At 27.5% G+C, this 22,496-nt stretch overlaps 3 protein-coding genes across 5 annotated transcripts in view; 1 reads left to right on the top strand and 2 right to left on the bottom strand.

The window, feature by feature from the left end:
• The window catches only part of LOC111625001, a 41,910-nt gene extending 25,974 nt beyond the window's left edge, over positions 1-15,936 (top strand). The window contains exon 3 of the mRNA XM_023368013.1: positions 14,656-15,936. Coding sequence (XP_023223781.1) covers positions 14,712-15,386 — 675 coding nt within the window. The 5' untranslated portion in view covers positions 14,656-14,711 and the 3' untranslated portion in view covers positions 15,387-15,936. The remainder of the gene's footprint in view (positions 1-14,655) is intronic.
• LOC111624989 (KRAB-A domain-containing protein 2-like) lies at positions 5,042-5,994 on the bottom strand. The gene is made up of 2 exons (XM_023367998.1): positions 5,632-5,994; positions 5,042-5,476 (listed from the first exon to the last, which is right to left on the bottom strand). The coding sequence occupies exons 1-2, from the start codon at positions 5,992-5,994 to the stop codon at positions 5,042-5,044; spliced, it is 798 nt and encodes a 265-aa protein (XP_023223766.1).
• LOC111625000 (crossover junction endonuclease EME1-like) overlaps positions 7,734-22,496 on the bottom strand; it is a 36,109-nt gene continuing 21,346 nt past the window's right edge. For all 3 annotated transcript variants that reach the window (XM_023368009.1, XM_023368012.1, XM_023368010.1), the window contains exons 7-10: positions 20,569-20,668; positions 18,893-19,008; positions 17,634-17,817; positions 7,734-7,858 (exon numbers count right to left, since the gene is read on the bottom strand). In XM_023368009.1, coding sequence (XP_023223777.1) covers positions 7,751-7,858; positions 17,634-17,817; positions 18,893-19,008; positions 20,569-20,668 — 508 coding nt within the window. In that variant the 3' untranslated portion in view covers positions 7,734-7,750. The remainder of the gene's footprint in view (positions 7,859-17,633; positions 17,818-18,892; positions 19,009-20,568; positions 20,669-22,496) is intronic.

The raw sequence follows: 22,496 nt of genomic DNA, 5'->3' as shown, positions 1-22,496 counted from the left end.
TGTGTTAGTAAAATTAATATTAAGTCAATAGTAAGTACAATACTCACATAAAAATTATTTATTACAGTTCTTTTTGTAAAAAAAAGTCACTTATTACATAGTTTTTTTTAATGCTGTTAAATCCCTAGCTTACTTGATAGTCATGAGAGTAGAAAAATCTGTTTCAGATTGCATTTCTAACCATGTCTCTGCTGTTTCTAAAGCATCAAATGCTTCACTATACCTATGCACAATGAAGCATTTGATGTATTTCTACTTGTAATTTAATAAATAAAAGCTAACACTAGCATTGATAAGAAGATAACTCAGTATCAGGCCTATGGAAGATGACTGGAAATTGTTATTATATAAAAACTTTGTAATTTTTAGAAAAATTACTCTCTGAAGTTGATTTCAGTTAATCAATTTTTCAGATTATCAGCACTTCACTGTATTTTTTATTTATCTGTATTAATGATCCTTGTTTAATTTATTTATTTCTTCTGTGAAATTTTTTAATAGAAAATAAAAGAATTTGATTTATGAATGATATCATGATAATATAGATTTTGATGCTTGATGATAGGCATACCTTTATTGTGAAATTGCCATGCATTGATAATAATGATATTTTACTTATGAAATCTGTATTTCTGGAAAATATTTGTGTGCATTTGATATCAAAACTATTAAGCCATGAATTTGCTAAGAATGAAGAATGTCTATCTTTTGAAATATAATATATATTTGAATCAAACTATGTTGGCAGAATATGGAAAAACATTCTATCATTGCATCTAAGGCAAAAATGATTTCTATAGGATATAATTCTTTTCAATCCAATAAAACAATTCAGTTCATTAAAAACCAATAAAAGAAATAACGAAGTTTTACATACATCAAAGAAATATATATAATATGATTTCAGTCATATTCATTATATTATGTATATTATATACTGTATATTATAATATATGTATTTCATACATACTTTTTATTTCTATTACTTTATTTTGGAATTTATTTATTATTTGAAGACTCTTTATTTTAGTTGTGCATACTTTGTTGATGCTAGCCAAGCCATAGGTTGGAAACATTTCCAATAGAATNTGTATGTGTGTGTGTGTGTATATATATGTATATATATACACATTCATATATATTGTTATTTTGTAGAGACATTTTCAATTGCATATATGTGTATATACAGGATTTTTTTAATGTTCCTACCTTATAACTTATAAACAAACAAGCACATAAAAAATATATTAAAATACTACTAAAAATGAAGATAAGCCAGCTAATATGCATTGTTACAAATATCTTTGATCTTCATGTTATATAAAAATTTATTTTTTAAAGAATTAATCATGAATTGATAAATTTCATTAAGAAAAAATTCCAACATTTCTTGCAACTCCTTAATAGTAAAGAACATAATAATTAGCTTTTTAGAAGTCAAGTTTTTTTTATTTATTTACATATTTTTAGGAATCTTGTTTTCACCTTTAGAAACAATTAAAATATATAAAAAAATTGAAAAGAAGAAAAATTATTGAAAGTTGTATTAAAAATTGAAAGAAGTGGAAATTTGGTATCCTTGATGTAAGATTCAATATATTACATGGTTTGTTTTTTAGCGTGAGTTTTATCTGTATTTAATTTCATATATTTTGTTTCTAAAGTTGAAAATAAGTCTTAAAAAAGTGTTCAAATAAATAGTGTCTTCTAAACCATGGGTAACCTGTTTTGTCAAAACAAAATTTTATTGCAAGCATAAAGCATTATGATCAACTTTTTCTGTATGAAAAATTATTAAAATTAATTAGGAAATTTTTTCTTAGTGATCTCTTAGAAATATTTTTGATTCTTCAAAGAGATATTTCAATCATTCTGTTCTTAAATTCCAGAAATAGTTATGAAAGAATTATTAGATAATATCAACAGCTTATCATTTCCTTTTTGTTGTTATTTTAATGTTGATTAATTTAAATATTTTAAATATTATTTACATGAAATTCTGTAGTAATATGAAATTTTTATTAATTTTAAGTAGGAATTATAGTTGAAAAATGAAAGCTAGATCAAATGCAATGCTCTTTCTTAATATAAAAATAAGATTATTTGAAATCAAAAAATTTTATATAATTTGTTTTCACTTGTACTTCTTATGTATTTGATATATTTTAAGAATATGTTATTAACTTAGTTTAATAATTTATTACAAAGAATGCTAAGTAATTTTAATCAGCACATATTTTAATTACAATTTATTTACTATACAATAAATGTAGAGAGTAATGTTTTTGTAGATTCTATCATCATGATTAATAATAGAAAAGTACAAGTACCGAAAACATTAGTCTATATATTTATTATATGTTAAATAAGTTGTAATTAAAATATTTATTGGTTGAAAAGTTTATTTAGTATTCTTTACTTTTTAATAATCAAATATAATATATAATTGCTTTGATTGTGAAATTACTTAAGCGATTATCATATGTTTTCAAAGTAATTATTGATATTATATGTACTTTATAAGCAAACTTGTTTAGAAATTATAAGGTTGGCATATCTAAAAAACACACATGCACATATACACATTATGTATGTATATACAAATAAACTGTATATATACATTCCTATGTAGATACACATAAATGAATATTTCTGAATTACATCTACAAAAGATTCAATTAAACTTCATATATTTTTTCTTTATACATATTATCATCTCTCTTAAAAAATATTTTGTCAAAATTGGAAAGATTAGAATTACTAATAGCTATAAAGTTTTAAATTTCCTATAAAGGTACCTTAAAAAGTAATAATAGATCTCATTCTCTGAGTTAAATCACTTGTATTATTAACATATTTAGATAGGAATAAAATTATTTGTAAAAAAATAAATCAATCAATCAAATAATTAGTAATTAATACTTTGTTATTTTTTTTAAATATATATATTTTTTAATTCGAGTTTATAATTGACTTATAACAATTTACTTATTAATTTATTCATTACTCATTTTACTTATTCAATAGTCATCATCTGGTTAGTTTTAAGTTATAGTTTGTTATTGAAATATTCTAGTCTTCATTCATAAAAAAGTTTATAATTGTGAATTATTCGGATACAGTATTTAAATCAAAGAAATTAACATTGCAGATTATTTGTGTTAAATGTGTACATATATATACATACATATATATATATATGGATGAATATAATACATATTTTGTGATAAACAAACAAATTGTATGTAAGGATGTTAGTAGTTCAATGTTAATGTATTGTTTTTCTAATAGAATTTATTGATTTTAGCAAACTAATGGGCACATGTTATATTCTGGAGTCATTTTTGTAATTTAGTCCATTGATTAAAAAAAAAAATTTAATTTAGTTTTATACAATATAGATGTAATTTTGTACTATGAAAGATTATAATTATCTAAGNTTTGCGTTCACTTATATTGTAAACTATTCTTGACATTATTTTATAAAATATTTATATGAATAATGATTAAACAATATATTCAAAATGTGGTCAATCATGTTTCATTACAAAAATATACTGATAAGAAATTGATTTTAACAATTATACTTGCAATATGCTTGTAATCACATTATTTTTAAATGGAATTTATATTACAGGTGTTAATTGGATCAAATTCAAGATATCTTATAAGATGTAAGAATATGTTACAATTAATTCTACTTTACTTTATATATATATGTTACCGGCAAAGTATGAAAAGCCGGCATTCTATAGAATACCTAGGCATTGTATATAATGCCTGGCGTTTTTAGGCAATCTATGAAATATGAGAATTATTACATACTTTCCCTAGGCATTGTATATAATACCTAGGCATTCTATAGAATGACAAATGCTATTTAGGCAAAGTATGAAAAAAGGTTCTGATAAGGCTATTATATAAATGACGTGCATTCCTCAAAAATACAAATGTTATTCTGAAAAAATAATGAGTGCGCCATTAAAAAAATTTATTCAAAATTTGTAAAGAAAAATGAAAGTTGTTCCAAACAAAATTTATGCCTTTCTTATTAATTAAAGGAAACAAAATTTTCATATAAAAAATAAGAAATTAAAATTAACCTACTTGTTGCAACATGATAGGCTTGAATGGCATTTTGAATTACATTTCATTGCATTTTTCACGCAAAGACATTTCATATTTTGGCACTTTGTTTTACACATACATTTGACGAATCCTTGGCCGCTTCCACTGGACTGAGCAATTGCAACTGACCGACGAGGAATTTCATGGCCAGGAATATCTTCAATTCTAAGCAAGTTCTTAGGGCATAAAGTGAATTGTGATCTCGCATATACTTGTTTTAAAATTCCTTCAGAAGTTCCAAGTTGTAGAAACCATCCTCTGTCACACTCATTAAAACTCTCAATATATTGTGCGAATCACCTTGCCCCTTGTTGATGTCAGGAATAGGAACTCGCACAGTAGTTCCCAAAGAAGCAGTGGGAAATTTTTTTTTCTGAATTCATTTTCCTTTTTTTGGCTTGTATTTCCAGATTGATTTTAGAATTTATTTTACCTTCAATAGCATTTTCAGTTTTGAAACAGAGGGTGCACAAAATATCCATTTCATCATCTTTACTAGCATGGCCACAGAAGGTATGAAGTTTTTGATGACATTTTTTGCATGCAAAAAATTTCTGATACCTGTTGTGTGTGTTTAAACACACACAACAGGTATCAGAAATGCATGCAAAAAATGTTGTCAAAAAATTTCCAAAGGGATTTCCGTTTCTGTTTGTGTGTGTTTAAACACACAAACAGAAACAGAAATCCCTTCAGTAAGCATCATGTTGGTTTAATTCACTAACAACTATAATCTCATCCATGTTTTTTAAACAGGCTCTTTTCCTTGCATAATCTGATTAGTTTCACCTTTTTCCACTGTTTAGACGCTTTCTATTACTTTTTCTAGCTGCTCCTCTATATTTATGTCTTTTAAAACATCTGGTATAAAAGGCATTGTAAAGCCTACCTTAGGTTTTCAGCCAAAAAGAGCTTAGTGTGGTGTTCTTTTGATCCCAGAATGATAAGCTCTATTTTTCATAAATTGAATGAAATGCAGTCCTTCACTCCAGCGGTCAGATTTGTTGTCCTGCATCCAAGTACAGAACATATTTTCAATATGTTGATTAGCTCTTTCGACACTACCCTGGCTTTGTGAATGGCGAGGCTTCCCATAGACGATCTTCAGTGCTGGCCAAAACTCCTTCAAGCTGGTCACCACATTATTGGCAAATTCTCTACCATTGTCAGACTGTAATATAGATTGCGCTCCAAGCAATGAGAATATGTCCACTAGGTTGTAGGCTACTTCTTCAGCTCTTTTTGACATTAGAGACTTAAGAATCACAAATTTTGTATGATGATCTTGGTACACCATAATAAATTTGTATTCTCTATCTGGCTGAGACTGAAAGCCAATAAGATCTACCTGACAACGGGAATTAAATTAAAAAAAATCATAGGTTTCACAACAATGCCCTTTTTAATACCTTTCTGTTTTTTCTGGCAAGGTTCACAAAGGGTCATGTGCAGTTCAATATCATGATATGTAACGTTTTTGTATTTGGTTGAAAGTTCTCTCACCATTCTATCACGTCCTCCGTGTCCAATAGCCAAATGAGCTTCATGAAGTACATGAAATAACTCTGAGTTCATGACATAATACTGTATAGTACTGACGCCTTCTTTAACAAGATAAATGAGTTTACTTTTGTTTTCTACAATCATCACATCATAGTGATTCAGCAACCAATAGTCCCTGGGTTCCTTCTCAGTAGTCATTTTGACTTTTTGTACATTATTTATTAACTTCTGGTAAGTAGTTTCGGTTAAGAAAATACTGTTTTTTGCAGCATTAACTCGAATTTTGAACAGTTTATCGTCGAATCGTTGTTTCACGTTTATAGACCATGACACCTTCTCCAACATTACAGCTTGCTCCTCCATTTTCATGGAGCACAGTAAAAAACTAATTTTTTGTTGAACAAATTTAAGTAAAATTGCGTATTTTGACACTCCTGAACAAACCGCAAAGTGCAACCGACAAATTCTAAGCCTGAGGCGCGCATTAAAAGTCACATTCCTTGCCACGTGATATTCGAAACGAATCGGAGATATATTTCATACTTTGCCGGTTTCTCATTTGACATTCTATAGAATGCCTAGAAAATTTGTAAAATATGAATCATTTCATAGATTGCTGGCTAGTTTTAGGCATTATATACAATACTTAGGCATTTTATAGAATGCCAGATTTCAAACTTTGCCGGTAACATATACATACGTATCCTCCTATGCATAATCCAAAAAAGGGTGAGCAGCAGTCAAAAAGATACCACAATCTTACAATCTATTTGGCAATTTTCACATTTTCCTGTCCGGACACACCTCGTTTGCTTCAGACATACTCGTGCCTCTTCTAACACTTACCTGCATTCTCTTTATAACTCAACACACATTCTTTTGGATACTTATCCATTTATTCCAACCGAGACTTTCTCTGTCTTCCCCTACTGTGCTTTCCGTCCACCTTTCCCATGTAAACTCTCTTTCAGTAATCCAACATGTATGGGACCAGAACAGTGTCAGATTGCGGTTGTAAAAGTAACATGCTTTGTTGTTTTCAAACATTGCTCACACCTCTAAGTAGTTTACCTCTCACTGTATAATCACATAATACTTGCCACAGTTTCTCTCTCAATTCACTCCATTGTGTGCTTTCTCTAAATCAACAAATACTGCAAATACTTTTTACCTACATTCAAACATTATCCACAATCATTCTCAATGTGAAGATCTGTCCACACACCCCTTTCCTTTCATAAATCCACAATGCACCACTTTCCATATTTGCTTTGCAGTCAGCTTCTCAATTTTGTCAACCAACATTCATTCAAACACTTTTCCAGGTATGTTCAGCAAGCTTATGCCAAGCAACAGAACATTATATTTTATTAATTTACCAAATTACAATGAAAAGGGGTAAAAACCTTCAAAATTAAATAATTAATTCCTAATTAAACTCCTAAAAGAATTCCCAAAGAACTGAAGTTTCATTTCAGATAACAATGTGTACGAGGCTGCTGAAGAGAAATTAAACTCGCAATTGTTCTTGTATGCAGACAATATCTATGATAAAAGTCTAAATGGTAAAAACAAATATTTTTGTAACTACTATTCTTATTCTCCTTTCATTGTTAAGTAAAATCTAATAAACAAACAATAAAGTATAACGTCAAAGTTTCATTTGAACAATCCATACGAAGTGATCCCTCCATTTACGAAAGTAAGGAAAATGAAGATAATTCCTCTATGCTTATTCTTTCTTATATTTAAAGTTTTATAATTCATTGTTTGGAGAGAGTTAAATAATATCAATTTAACTTACTAATTTTGTGTGTCTAAACCAGAAACTTTTTACAGTTACATTAGAAATATATACTTTCATTTTATTAGTTAATTAAACAGCAACTAATAGCTGTAAATTTTGAATAGTCTTAAAACTTTTTTTTTACTATTAATGTTATTAATGAAAGGATATTTTTTTTCTTATTTTTAAATAAACTCTCTATTACCTATTCATGGAGTTATTTTTAACAATATACATATACATATACATGTATGTGTACTGTACATATACATACATGGACTAATATAACTTACTGAAACTCTTTTAATACATTACTTAACTGATAAAAATATTTTAGAGGTTCTTAAAACTATTAAAGAACAATTCTGAATGCTGATAACTAACCTGAATGTTCTTCAAAAGATTTTCTGCTTCTTTTCTCGTACTGCATTCTTTATATGCCTTCAACAATAATAATAGTTATTTAAATGATAATAATATCATATACCGTATTTTTCGCCATATAANTTAAAATAGTGTACAAATTAATACATTGAAAGTCATAAAAAAAAACTTTTAAAGTAAAAAATTTATGGGCTGTACATGTATTATTTTATACTTATTCTATGTAGATGTGAATATGCACATGTTGAAGTTTTTTTTTATGATTTCCATAAACTTGTGCACTATTTTTATTATATTATAAAAGATGAAGTCGGATAATGAAATACCGAGTGGCCCAAAAATTAGTTGACAGAAATATATTTTGAGATTATATTAAAAATGATTAAAATCGGTTTGATTTGATTTGGCAATGCAACAAGGGTGGTGAGGCACGCGAAGAAAACTTCCTGCAGCCATCACATTGGTCATACACGAACTGGATCCAACTATTAGTGTTCAATCGTTTTATTCAGTTGGTCACTAGTTTGATACAGCAGATATTTCAAACAGGAGCTAAGAAGTGATCTGTGTATCCTTGAATAGTCTTCTGTGTTAGCAAGTTAGATTGATCGTTTTTAAAAATGGCGGGTGTATAATTATCATAATTTTATGGTGATTATAAAAAAATAGTCCAGCACGATCAGCCGTCTTGCAAATTCTATGATGAGACAGAAGCAATGACGTCACTAGTAGAAAGTTAGCATAGACAAAAGAAGCTGACTGAACTAATTAGAATTCTAGCAGTGGTGTAGGATTCAAGTAGTACAGTACCCGCATAAATACAAGAAAACAAAAGAGCAAAACTAATCTCTTATGTGCATCGTTATAACGGCATTTAATATCCAAACGCTGAATTATTTCATTCACGTTCGATTTAAAATTAAATCGCTTATCCTGCCGATTACAATTTGACGCTGAAGTACAGGGTGTTTCAAAAGTCAGAAATATTAAAAAATTAATAACTAACAAACTATCTAAAATAAGGTGATGCGGTTTTCACAGAAATGCTGAAAAATAAGCCAGATGTTTTTAGGTGTAATAATAATTTTAAAACAAAAATAGTTACATTTCCTGCCTTAGATGATGCTGTAAAAATAAAAATGTTCTTAGTTTAAGCCCTATGGCAAAAAAATGTAACTACTTTGGTGCTAAAATTTTTATTATAAAAAAAAACTTGTTTATTTTCTAAGCATTTCTGTGAAAACCGCGTAATCTTAATGTAAACAGTTTAGTTATTGATTTTTTCAAATTTTGTCACATCTCAATCACCCTGTATATTTAAACATTTAGCCACAATTTTTTGGTACATTTTAGTGCATTATAGTGTCACGAAACTAGCGACATGAAGAACGTTCTTTCCTAATTTGAATTTTTGTAAATACATCGACGAATATAGTCATATTCGTCGATGTATTTACAAAAATTCAAGAAAGCCGATATCCCGTTTTTATCGTTTTTGGCATATGATCGCGTCTTGACGAGAAATTTAAACACTTGTCCAGAATTTTTTGTTTATTTCAGTGCAAGATTCTATCACGAGACTAGCGACGTTAAAAGCACTTTTTCATATTATTTGTATCCATCCGGAAAATCATACTGGTGGCTTCGGGAATTTCGAGTTTCTTTTAGTAATTTATTCTGGATTGAAGGCGTTTCAGAAATTTCGCAGTGTGCAATACCTGTTTTATAAAATTTTTTCTTTCGGATATATAGATGATTATCTATTTATTATTACAGTACCGTTTCAGTAATCCGACATGTATGGGACCATAAGTGTCAGATTGTTGGTAATAATGTAAACCATGTCCTCAAATTTGTTTGGGCAGTTAATTAAAGTCCATTGTTGACGATACGACTAAACAGAAGTTGTACTATCGATGCCGGGACGTTTTATGTTGAGTCTATGTAATGCTGTCGTATGCTTTTAGACTGTCAATAATAATGACATCAAAATCACGTGATAGCTTCAACCATTTACCGTGACGATTCATTTTTACTAATGATGCAACGAATATTCGGTTACTATTCGGTATTCGGCCTATGTTTCGCTATTCGGACGAATACCGAATACCTAAAAACAAGAGTAAGAAATAACAAAAACACACTAAATTAATCATTTTGGTAACTTTTATTAATGCTGAATATACATTTCAAGTTCGAGAAAGCGCAATTTTTTCTTTAGGAAAAGGAAAGGAAAAGTAATATAACTAAGTTATTTATTAAGATATCCAAAAAAGGTAATTAATCAAATGAAAACTGCCTACTTATAAACTACTTATAAACTACTAGAATTTATAGACGACTAAACTACTTTTTATGTAGTTTAGTCGTCTATAAATTCGTATATAAAAGAACAAATCCTGATAGGATAAGCAGCCCAACGCAGAGCCAAAACTGTTGGTGCTAGAAACTTAAAATTTTGAGGGTGTGTGTGTTCCTTTTGTAAAGTTTATGCGTGCTAAGAAAAGATTTTACGAAATTCAACCCTAAAGGTGTGAAAAAAGAGCACATTAGATCGAAACTTAGGTCATAAAATGTGAAAAAAATAATAATTAATGATCTGTAAAGCGTTTTTATGAAATCATCCCTTATTATAAACTTGAAAATTAAATTAACTTTTTTGTTTCATTGTACAAAATTATTTATCACAACTGAAGTTCCAGACATCTTGGTAGCCCGAAAGGCCCCAGGCTTCGCCCGTGCACGTTAAGTGACTTTCATTACAAGCATTTAGCTTTCCGAAGTCTATGAGAACAATTATTTGGCATTGACGGCTGCAAATTTCGCGCCAATAAGCTGTCTCGATTTGTTCGATTATGTTATCAACTCAATTTCATATTTATTTTCACATTTTCTCTTCGCGGTCCTTCTCTGTTTTTTTCCGTTATTTACACGTATAGGTCATTTCATTGTTATCCACATTTGATATCATCACTAATCACATACTGCCATGACGCTCGTGTCTCTCCGCTACAACTGTGAAGCGTATTGACAGCGGGCCAATAGAGAGCAGGGTGCGCGATCCTTGCCATAATGCGATTTGCGCGCCAATTTTCGTACGTGCGTTAATCAAGCCGAGTATTTGGCCGAATATACTATTCGTTGCATCACTAATTTTTACTTCTAAGATCGTGTCATCCGAGGACCAGCTCACTTATTTCAAAGACAATGTCATTACGGTCCGAATTTATCTCCAGGCCGAAAAAGAAAGTAAAATGTGCATTTGAGTGTAATCCCAAAATACTTTGGACACGCTGTAAAAGGGATAGCTTCACTTTTTTCTGTGTCGAAAGCATAGAGAGACACGAAAAATTGAAAATTTATCACTTTTTGGAAGGTGGTGTCCGAGTTGAACTCGGCCACCTTATTGTGGGCCTGGTCGATCTAATCACGGGTACGGAGAAAGGCCCTCGTGGTGCCTGTAAAACAGAGAGAGTTACGCTTTGACTGATTATTTCGTGTTCGAGAACTAAAAGTAAAAATAAATAAAAAAGCAATACAATTTTATTCACTGTACAGTTTTTTCATAAAAATATTTTTATACAATTTTTAATTATTTCAGTAAAGTAGCCGACACGATCTTAATGATGATAATTTTCCTCAATGATTCACTACTTTGATGATGATGATTATTATTATTATTATGAACTATTTAATAATCATTAAAAAATATAAAAAAAGGAATTAATTTATAATTTCGTTTCACAATAATACATTTTCGTCGGTTTCCGTAAAAAACCTGAAGATTTTTCGAGATAATTCGGGACCAACGTTTCTAGAAGTGGCCAGGGGACCGAATCCTCTACGAACCTACATGAAAAAAAATAATAAATTTTACAAAAATTACATAAGATTCTTTAACAACAATTTATATTTTATTTAATGAAATTCAAAAATAATCATCATTAAATTTATTGAAAATCAAAAAACTCAATCAAATAAGACAAGTCACAAAATACGTTGAAAAATATATATATACAGTATATTCAAATCTTTCATAGAGTCAACTCTTTCTTTTGGACTTAAACAAAAAATTTGTTAGATAACTTTTGTTAAAATGAAAAGTGGATTTGAAAGACCAATTATATCACAATTATCAGATAAAAATACTGCATTATGTGGGATGATCAGCTGTCGTAGCACAGTTGGAGAGAGCAAGAAGCTGCTTTTTTATGTTAAGTATAACATGGATACATTCTAACAATAATGAGCTATTATGCAGTTTCTGATTAGAGAGACAAAGCTATATAAGATTTCAAACTGGCATGTGGTATTGTGTCAATGCTAGCAAATTACAATACTAGAATGTTTTCTACATATTGCAAGAAAATTATAACTAAGAAACTTCTAGTTCGATGATGATTCTTATTATTTTCATTTTTACTGTAGTATTTTTTGTATAGTATGTCACTTCTTACATTTATTCTAACACTAACCTAAATTTTAATGTTTAAAAACATTACAATTGTAATTTTTATATTTCTTAGTAACATTGCAGAAAATTGCTTTTAGCCCTTNAAAAAATTGCCTAATTTATTAAAAACAAGCATTAGTCTTTTATTGCAATCTACGATTCATTGATGAAACTTTGAATTCAAGGTAAAAAATATGTGTTAGTAAAATTAATATTAAGTCAATAGTAAGTACAATACTCACATAAAAATTATTTATTACAGTTCTTTTTGTAAAAAAAAGTCACTTATTACATAGTTTTTTTTAATGCTGTTAAATCCCTAGCTTACTTGATAGTCATGAGAGTAGAAAAATCTGTTTCAGATTGCATTTCTAACCATGTCTCTGCTGTTTCTAAAGCATCAAATGCTTCACTATACCTATGCACAATGAAGCATTTGATGTATTTCTACTTGTAATTTAATAAATAAAAGCTAACACTAGCATTGATAAGAAGATAACTCAGTATCAGGCCTATGGAAGATGACTGGAAATTGTTATTATATAAAAACTTTGTAATTTTTAGAAAAATTACTCTCTGAAGTTGATTTCAGTTAATCAATTTTTCAGATTATCAGCACTTCACTGTATTTTTTATTTATCTGTATTAATGATCCTTGTTTAATTTATTTATTTCTTCTGTGAAATTTTTTAATAGAAAATAAAAGAATTTGATTTATGAATGATATCATGATAATATAGATTTTGATGCTTGATGATAGGCATACCTTTATTGTGAAATTGCCATGCATTGATAATAATGATATTTTTACTTATGAAATCTGTATTTCTGGAAAATATTTGTGTGCATTTGATATCAAAACTATTAAGCCATGAATTTGCTAAGAATGAAGAATGTCTATCTTTTGAAATATAATATATATTTGAATCAAACTATGTTGGCAGAATATGGAAAAACATTCTATCATTGCATCTAAGGCAAAAATGATTTCTATAGGATATAATTCTTTTCAATCCAATAAAACAATTCAGTTCATTAAAAACCAATAAAAGAAATAACGAAGTTTTACATACATCAAAGAAATATATATAATATGATTTCAGTCATATTCATTATATTATGTATATTATATACTGTATATTATAATATATGTATTTCATACATACTTTTTATTTCTATTACTTTATTTTGGAATTTATTTATTATTTGAAGACTCTTTATTTTAGTTGTGCATACTTTGTTGATGCTAGCCAAGCCATAGGTTGGAAACATTTCCAATAGAATCCAATTTTGATTACCTTAAATAAATTGCTTGTGTTTCTTTCTGTTTAACAAAGGTTACTCCATAAAGATTGAATATTGAATTGTAACATTACAGAATACCTTAGTAATTTTTCAGTTAATATAGATTTTAAATAAATATATAGTCAGATATTATGGCAGGATAATATAAAATGATATAAACTAACATGTATATTATTAATATGTGGATTTAATATGTATGATATACAGGTAACCCTCATATAACATGGCACTTCTATAGCATGGATTTACTCTAACACGGTTCAAGAATTGGGTAAAACCCTCATATAACATGAAATGTACAGTAATAAAAACTATTAAAAGTGAACTTTATCTAATTTGAAATTAGGGAAATCCCTGTACAACAATAAACGTAATAAAACAACGTGTGAAAGATACCTCATTTGACATTTTTTATTCGAGCACATACGTACTATCAGATTTTCCTGCATAATTTTTGTGAACTATTAGTACTTAAGTATGTAAATTTTCTTTTCCCACTTCTGTCGATACACATGGTCCTTCTCGAAACTTGTTTGTGTTGCCAGATCTCGACGCTTCTGCTTTTGGCCAGATGTTTTTCCCTTATTCCATACTTGCTTTATTCTTCATAAGTGCCATATAAGGAAATTTATAAAGATCTTTTAACTAAAAGCAAGCAATCTAAAATAACATATTTTTTGCAAAAGGTAGAACATGGATCTGAAGATAATGCAGAAAAATGCTCAGAGGATAAGGATATCTTGCAAAAAAGAAAACATTGTTTAATTTATATTAATATGTATTACTTCTTAAGAAAATTTTAATAAAGATATTTATCTTAATTATGAAAATATAATAGCATGTTTTTTAATTTTTGGAACCTAACCCCCCTTTTCATACTCGTTTTGTATAGCACGGATTCACATAACACGGCAATTTTTTGGAACATAACTCCCGTGTTATACAGGGGTTACCTGTACTAAAACAAAACTAATTTTTCATTAATATTGCATGTATTCTTATTATTGAAGTTCTAAAAGTATATTATAAACATTTTTATAATTCTGTGCTTTTTATAATTTATCTTTAATTGAATATTTAATCATTTCTTTTCTAGTTGAACCAAATCTACAATCCCAAGGATCTACTCCAAGTATACTTCATAGTCCAGATATGCCAAATTCAAAATTCTTTTTTAATCCAGATTATACAGTGACAGCAATGTCAGATATGCTATGCATGAAAATTCCTCGATCAGTATATTTGGCAGCAATTCGTGCAACACTTATGGAAAGACAAAAACGTTTTGATCCAACTCTTGAAGATCCATTTCAGAATGCGTGGGAAAATGATTTAAATATTTCTCAACCACAAGTCTCTAATAATTCAGATCAGTGTAATTCAGTTTATACTTCATCAAATCTTCCAGTGAAGTCTGCAAAATTAACTGTTGGCCCAAATTTAAACATTCCAGAGCCAATATTTAATTCTAGACTTTGTAATTCAACTCAAGATAATCCATCTAGACGTGCCAGTGTTGAAGTAGCAACTTTATCTCATACGCCAAATTTTACATCATCAAGTAATAGTTTAACAAAACGGGTATGCAATACACACAGAGTGAACAGTACTGGAAATTTGGAAGCAGCAAGTGAAGCATCAGTAATTAATGTAGTACAAGAACCAAATGAATCAAGTGCTTCAAAAAATTTAGAAATGCACACATTACCTATCATTTCTAAAAGCAGTCCCACTTCAGAAAGTGAAAGAAATGGCAATAGTCATTTAATTAAATCTCCTACAGATTATTCTACGGAACAGACCTCACTTCTTTTTTCTGAATTATAAATTTTGGTAACTTTATTTAAGAAATGATCTTTTCACAATATAATCAAAATCCTCAAATTTTAATTTTGAGGAATTTTTTTTGGCCAGTAATAAATGGGCAGAAAACATTCAGTTTTAAAACTGAATACATAAAAGAGTACCTGCAATTTTTTTGTGTATGTGTGTGTGTGTGTATATATATGTATATATATACACATTCATATATATTGTTATTTTGTAGAGACATTTTCAATTGCATATATGTGTATATACAGGATTTTTTTAATGTTCCTACCTTATAACTTATAAACAAACAAGCACATAAAAAATATATTAAAATACTACTAAAAATGAAGATAAGCCAGCTAATATGCATTGTTACAAATATCTTTGATCTTCATGTTATATAAAAATTTATTTTTTAAAGAATTAATCATGAATTGATAAATTTCATTAAGAAAAAATTCCAACATTTCTTGCAACTCCTTAATAGTAAAGAACATAATAATTAGCTTTTTAGAAGTCAAGTTTTTTTTATTTATTTACATATTTTTAGGAATCTTGTTTTCACCTTTAGAAACAATTAAAATATATAAAAAAATTNCTATACACGAGTGAAAGATTCTTTGCATTTTTGCAAATGATTTTTGTGAATTCGCATTTTTTACCAGATACTTACCCTCTTGTATTTAAAAACATAAGTATTTTATAAAATTTCATTTGAATCGTTCTTGTATATTGTCGAGAGTAAAGATGAATAGCAATAGAAAAAGCAAAGCTTTTGAATTGAATTCCAGATTGAAATCCCAAAATCACACAGGAGCCCAATATAAGTTTTAATCCATTCCAATGTGAAAAAGATGATTATTCAGAAATCAGAATTCAGAGAAGCTCATAAGTGTAATCAACAGAGAGTTGATTCGACTGTTAAGAATTGACAAAAAAAGGGGTTTCTGATTGTCCAGCTTTACATGAACAAATTATGCTGTCAATTTTATAAGATTTTTTCTTAAAGTTTAAAATGCTAGTAATTTTTGCGGGACAATGTATGCATTTACGTTCATTTGATATTTTACTTGTGATTAAACAAAATAAAATTACAATTGTATTAATAAATCTAATTTTTTTTATTTTGATCTTTAAAGTCACACTTCATCCTACATGCGAGGTCATCTTATATGTGAGTAAATATGGTATTTAACATGCTCAGTTAGTGAATAGCAGTCTGAAGAAATGGAAAAATGTTATTTTATATAAAATTTTTTAAAAATAAGTAGAAAGAAAAACTATCAATAATAGTTGCTATATTCGTTGAAATAAAAATATTTAACATACTAAAATATTTTTGATGAATTAAGTTAATATAATCTTTTAAAATTAACAGATTTTGAACACAAGTTTACATTTCTAATATATTTTCTATCACTAAAAAGGTATTTACTTGAATTTAATAGAAATTTATCAATGTGATATATTCATTTATTTAACACTGTTTTTTAGAGCAGTTTTTAAAAGTTCAGATATAACAAAAAAAAAGTTTATTACATCATTAACAATTTTGTTAAGAGGTTAATTTTCAAACAAGTAAAACGGTGAAGCCATTCTTGGGATGAGACTATGTCTCAGAGAACACGAGTAATGCATGTGCAAATCTTGCCTGTTTGTAGAAACAGTCTCAGCATTTTGTATTTTATTTTGACCCAGTTCTCAGTCCCCTGACTTCCTACAAGTCTGATTTATTTTATGTGCACATGATTTGGGCACCAAATACTCTGTGCCAAATTGCAGCTCCTGACATGTATTCCTTCATACCACTATGGTGTGTAGCCGTTGACAGCAGCGCGATTTTAGAGACAAGACATAGTCTCATCAATAAGGCAAAATTTACCAAGTGTTTTTAACAAATAAAAATCTCAGTGAATTAAAAAAACCTTGAAAATTATTCTTTCAAATGACCATGCTTACATAAAACACAATAGATATTTTCCTCTTGGAAATGAGAGATGAAATTATCATTGTTTTAATTTTCAATGTTATATTAATCATTAAAACAGAGTTATTCAAATAAACCAAATCTCATCTTTCCAGCTTTGTTAGCTAATGTTAAAAGGTTTGTAAGGCACTATATTGTTTTCAATCAATATGGTTATTGTAAGCAATTAATTGAAATTTCTTTAACAGAACTTTTGATTTTTTCCTGTTGTTTTTTTAGATGAATTTTTTTAAATTATAAATTTATGTTGTTTTTAGCTTATTTAGAAAAATTACCTGTATCAGTGTTTGAGGAGTTGGATACTTAACAACAATTGCTTCCGAAACGTCTTTGCTTACTAATGCAAACTGTTCGATCTGTTGTTTCCAAAGTTTTGATAATGATGCATCATCGACTACTTTCACAGATTTGTTTGTATCACCTTCTGCATACCAAGAAAACTTATTCTGCCTTTCTCTTCTATTAAAAAATAAAATTAACTCTTACTATATAATAAAATATTAAATATCAAGAACATTAATTTATGACCTTATATTTATTTTTTTAAGATTGAAACCAAATAAATCCAAAACTGCTATTCAAAGTATAATAATCAAAAAGCAGGGCTGATATCTCTGCACTTCTGGGTTGATATGTAACACTTAACAGAATTTTTTTAAATATATAATTTATAATGATGAGTTATTTGAATATAAAATAATTGGTCATTCAATTAGCAAAATCATTTTAAAAATCTATGATTTTAAAACTACTTGAATGATTCACTCACTCTTCTCTGCTATATTTTAAACTTCAAATGAAGAAAAAACAGTGCTCAAAAATACAAAAATTCCTCAGTTTACAATTGAAATTTTACACTTTAAAATTACTTTTGACCACAAATAATTTTGTCCCTTTTGGGGAACACTGCACTAGAGCAGTGGAATACTGGTGCTCCATGAACTTAGAGAAATAGTTCTGCCAAAATTTGAAAATCAGCAAAAAATTAAAATAGTTATAAAGAGAAATAATTGAGAAAAATCAGAGATTCTTAACTACATTCTAAGATGCATGAAAATTATCTTGTATAAAATAATGACAGTCATACAAAAATTATCATATTAAAAATATTTTATATCTTTCATATGTTTTCATGTGATAGTTCTTACATGACTTGTGTAAAAATGACTAAAAGTATAATTTTTAGTCATTTTTGTGTGAAACTGTAACTGTTCTTCTTTAATTTTATCAGTTATCATTAATAAAATTTATTTTCTGTAAAATATAAATTTCATACAAATATTTTCTATTAATTTGAAATCACAGTTATTTTTAACTTTTATTGTATTTTGAAATTTTAATGATATGAATACTTAAATTACATAAATTAATTTTTTTTATATATAAGGAATTTAATTAATTAAAGACAGATAAATATGGTTTTTAATTATAATTTAATATACATTTCCAAAAATTTTATTACTTATAAATTTTATGACTTGAAGTTCCATGTTATTTACTAAATATTTTAAATTAAAAAAGAAAATAAACTTACTTATAAGGAGTTTCTGCTATTGCTTTGCTAAATGAAACTAAAAAGAACCCAAGCTCATTAACTGAATCAATCAAATGAAGAGTAATATTTTTCTGGATCTGCAGACATACCACAGCCTAAATCAAGTATAAAATTAAATATTAAATTATTTAAAATATAATAAAACTGAATTTATAATACAAGATAATAATTTAAATATTAACTCTGAAACCAAGATTGTAATAAAAATAAATCAAGTTCGGGGATTTTATTCTGCTATAATAATGTAGGTGTCTTCGAGACATATTTACAAATAAATTTTGAATTTTTTAAACTATATATTATTTTTAAAGATTTTTAGATATATATTCTATGATATATGAAAACCTGTCCATAACATAAAACTCTAAAAAAAAAACTAATTAAAGATTTACAAAAATAAAAAAGCTCCAACATAATTTTTCCTATTCATAAATGTAATATTTAGCCCAACAATTGTAATATAATTAACTTAAAGAAGATAAATGGATTAAATCAATGGTTCCCAACTTTTTTTTGGATCTACGGAACATTTTATTATTAAATATCACTGGACCAGCCAAAATGTTGCTAATAAAGCTCTCTTTAATACTTTTTCTATAATAGTTTACTGGTACAAACTTTTGAAATATAGTTGATAAATAATATACTGAAACACATTTTGCTATGCTTTTACAAATTCTAAAATTCGATGCTTTAATTCATCTCACAACACAGAATTGCTTCATGATGCACCAGTGTGCTGTAGCAAACCAGTAGGAAATCACTGGATTAGATTAATTACTTTATATTCAGCTCAAAGATTTATATACAATTTCAGTTATTCATATTTATTATAAAACTAAATACATTAATTTCAACTGTTTTACTAATCATTTCAGCAAATGAATTCAAGATAAATTAAAACAAATGTTATTGTTTTAGAACATGCCTATATTAATTTAAAAATTTAATTTGTCAGATAAACTGATAAAAAAAATTGATTTAATTATAGGAATAGCTGCAAGTATTTTATTTCAGTTATTATTGTTGCAAGGACTGCAGAGTAATTTCAAATTAATGAAACATTTACATTTATTTATTTACTTTTATATAAATAAATATAGTATTTTACATTTGTTGTATCATTGTGTCTGTGACAATATTGAAAGTTATGATTAAATTAAAATATATTAGATACACTAATATGAAAAACTCAATATTACTGAAAACCATTATTATATAATTGAAATGTCATTAAAATTCTACTTGATTTATTTCTAACATACTTGATAATGTTTGATTAAACTGAGATGATCAAATCAGCAAATAAATGCTGTTAAAAACTGATTATTTAATTTTTATTACATGTAATTTCTTTGAATGTTTTTATGAAAAATAATGCAATAAAAGTAAATTCTATAATTTACTTTTATTGCATTATTTTCCATAAAAATATTTCACCTGTAACTTTACTTCTGTTGAATAAAAATTAATTTTTAAAATATAACACTTAATAACTTACAACATAAAATTCTAAGCAGGAATAACTTATTTTTAATTTTGAAAACAGTTAAAAGATTACAAATTCAAGCTATTCAATATATTAAAAAATTAATTTCTATCATTAAAATTTATTACTTTTTATACTTAAGTTTACATAATGAAAATTTATTAACCTCTCCAATATCAGAAAATGAAAGTTTTTGTGGGATAGGTTGATATTTATCACCTCTTATTTGAGCTCTAAAATTTCTGTTTTGTTTATTCTTCAATTCCCTAAATAAAATTTAAACAACAATTTTAATAATAAATTTTATTTACTAGTAATTACAATGAATTATGATTTTGTAATGGCTAATAAATTTTATTATATTACTTATAAAATTAAAAAGTATAAAAATTTTTCACTAAGAGAAAACTAAAAAATTTGTTTATATAATATTTAAAATTTTGTTTAAACAAACTAGATTTTTATCATTGAATACTTAAAAAGTATGGCATGATTCAACTTTCAAAGAGAATACATTCCTAAAATTTTCATTTGAAAAAATTTAATGTCGAAAAGTTAAACAATACAGTTGCATGTTATGAAAGGAGTTCCCAAAATTATAAAAATAAATATTATAAAATCTCTTATTGTAGTAGTAAATGAATACAATGTATAAAACATTATTCAAGATGTTAAAAGCATACATTAAACAAAAAAACAGACAACAAAGATTATCTTTGTGAATGATTTTGATGTTACCAGAAACCAAAATTGGCTGAAAGTAACACAATATAGTAGATGAAAGCTTTTTCTGTCAACTGAAAATGTCTGAAATTGAAAAATTTGGTGTACAAAATGATTTAACAGTATGTACTTATTATGTATCAAAGAGCAAGTTGAATGAAAATCAGCTCATTCTTAATTCAATCAACTGTATTTAATCAGATATCATCATTAAGCAAATCGATTGAAACTAATTTAAAACTGTTTAATTTACAAAGGTAAAAAATAAAAATATTAAAATACATTAAGTGTATTAAATTGTAATCTCATAGAAATAAACAAATGTGTATGTTCTAATCACATTAATAAATAATTTTTATCATATTATTATACATTTGCTAGTTCATATTCCAATTTTTTTTTTACCAGAATATATTATAGAACTTAAAATTTTTATCTGTGTAGTTTCTGATTATATGCTACATTTTGAAATCATTACTATTAATATGTTGCCATATGTAACTGAAATTTGTTTTATGTATCATTTTCAATACAGATTAACATTTTCTGATTAGCAAAATAAAAATTGTTAATAAAATTAACCTAATTACAAAAGAAAAGCAATTACAAGACAGTTTTGATTATTCAGTTTTTTAAAAAATTTCAGCCTGAATAATGAAACTACATATAAAAATAATTTTTCTGTATAACAATCAAACTCTAGCACAAAACTTTACAAGGTACACTACAGTCATTAAGTAACTGCAAAAGTGATATAATTTGTGAATGAAACCAGCAGAGTTCATAATTCCCAATGACAAAAAACAATGCTATCTAATATCTACAAAACTTAGTATGATGCTACCAAATGACATAGCTGTTCATTAGCAAGCATCCAAAAAGTTGCGTCATTTGAGTGTTGCATAAAGGTTGAATTGCATGTTGTGATGAGATTTTTATATGCATGAGACTTCAAACCTATTGTGATGATATGCGAAGTGTCCCCTATGCTTCCACACCACTTGACCAAAGAGTCAACATTGCTTCAGCAATGACTATGTCAGGATAGAAGACTGCACAGCAACTAGGGCTGTTTTTGGTTACTGCTAGGTCACACAAGCAGCAGCATGCACAGGCAATTGGATTTGGGATGGAGGAGGTCTGAGAGACAGTATGTTGTGTGGAGGAGGTCAGAGAGATGGCAAGTCTGAAGTAAATCACTCGGATGCCAGTTTAACAAATAATAACCATTTATTTGAAAAAAAAAGGATTACATGATATATACATCATACTATGTCAAAATAACCAATCTGTATACCATAGGTGGTCACGAGAGTTTACAGGAGACATAAATACCTGAAGTTTGGTTGATTTGCTAGTAGATGTGTCTCC

This window comes from Centruroides sculpturatus, unplaced genomic scaffold (assembly GCF_000671375.1).
Source record: "Centruroides sculpturatus isolate CEXI.00-Female unplaced genomic scaffold, Cexi_2.0 scaffold269, whole genome shotgun sequence".
Classification (NCBI taxonomy): domain Eukaryota; kingdom Metazoa; phylum Arthropoda; class Arachnida; order Scorpiones; family Buthidae; genus Centruroides; species Centruroides sculpturatus.
This window is presented reverse-complemented; position numbering and strand designations above follow the sequence as displayed.

Coding starts and splice junctions, on each gene's coding strand:
- LOC111624989 (XM_023367998.1), bottom strand. CDS start 5,994: ATGGAGGAGCAAGCTGTAATGTTGGAGAAGGTGTCATGGTCTATAAAC. Junction 5,477..5,631: donor ACGGAGGACGTGATAGAATG/GTGAGAGAACTT, acceptor TCCCGTTGTCAG/GTAGATCTTATTGGCTTTCA.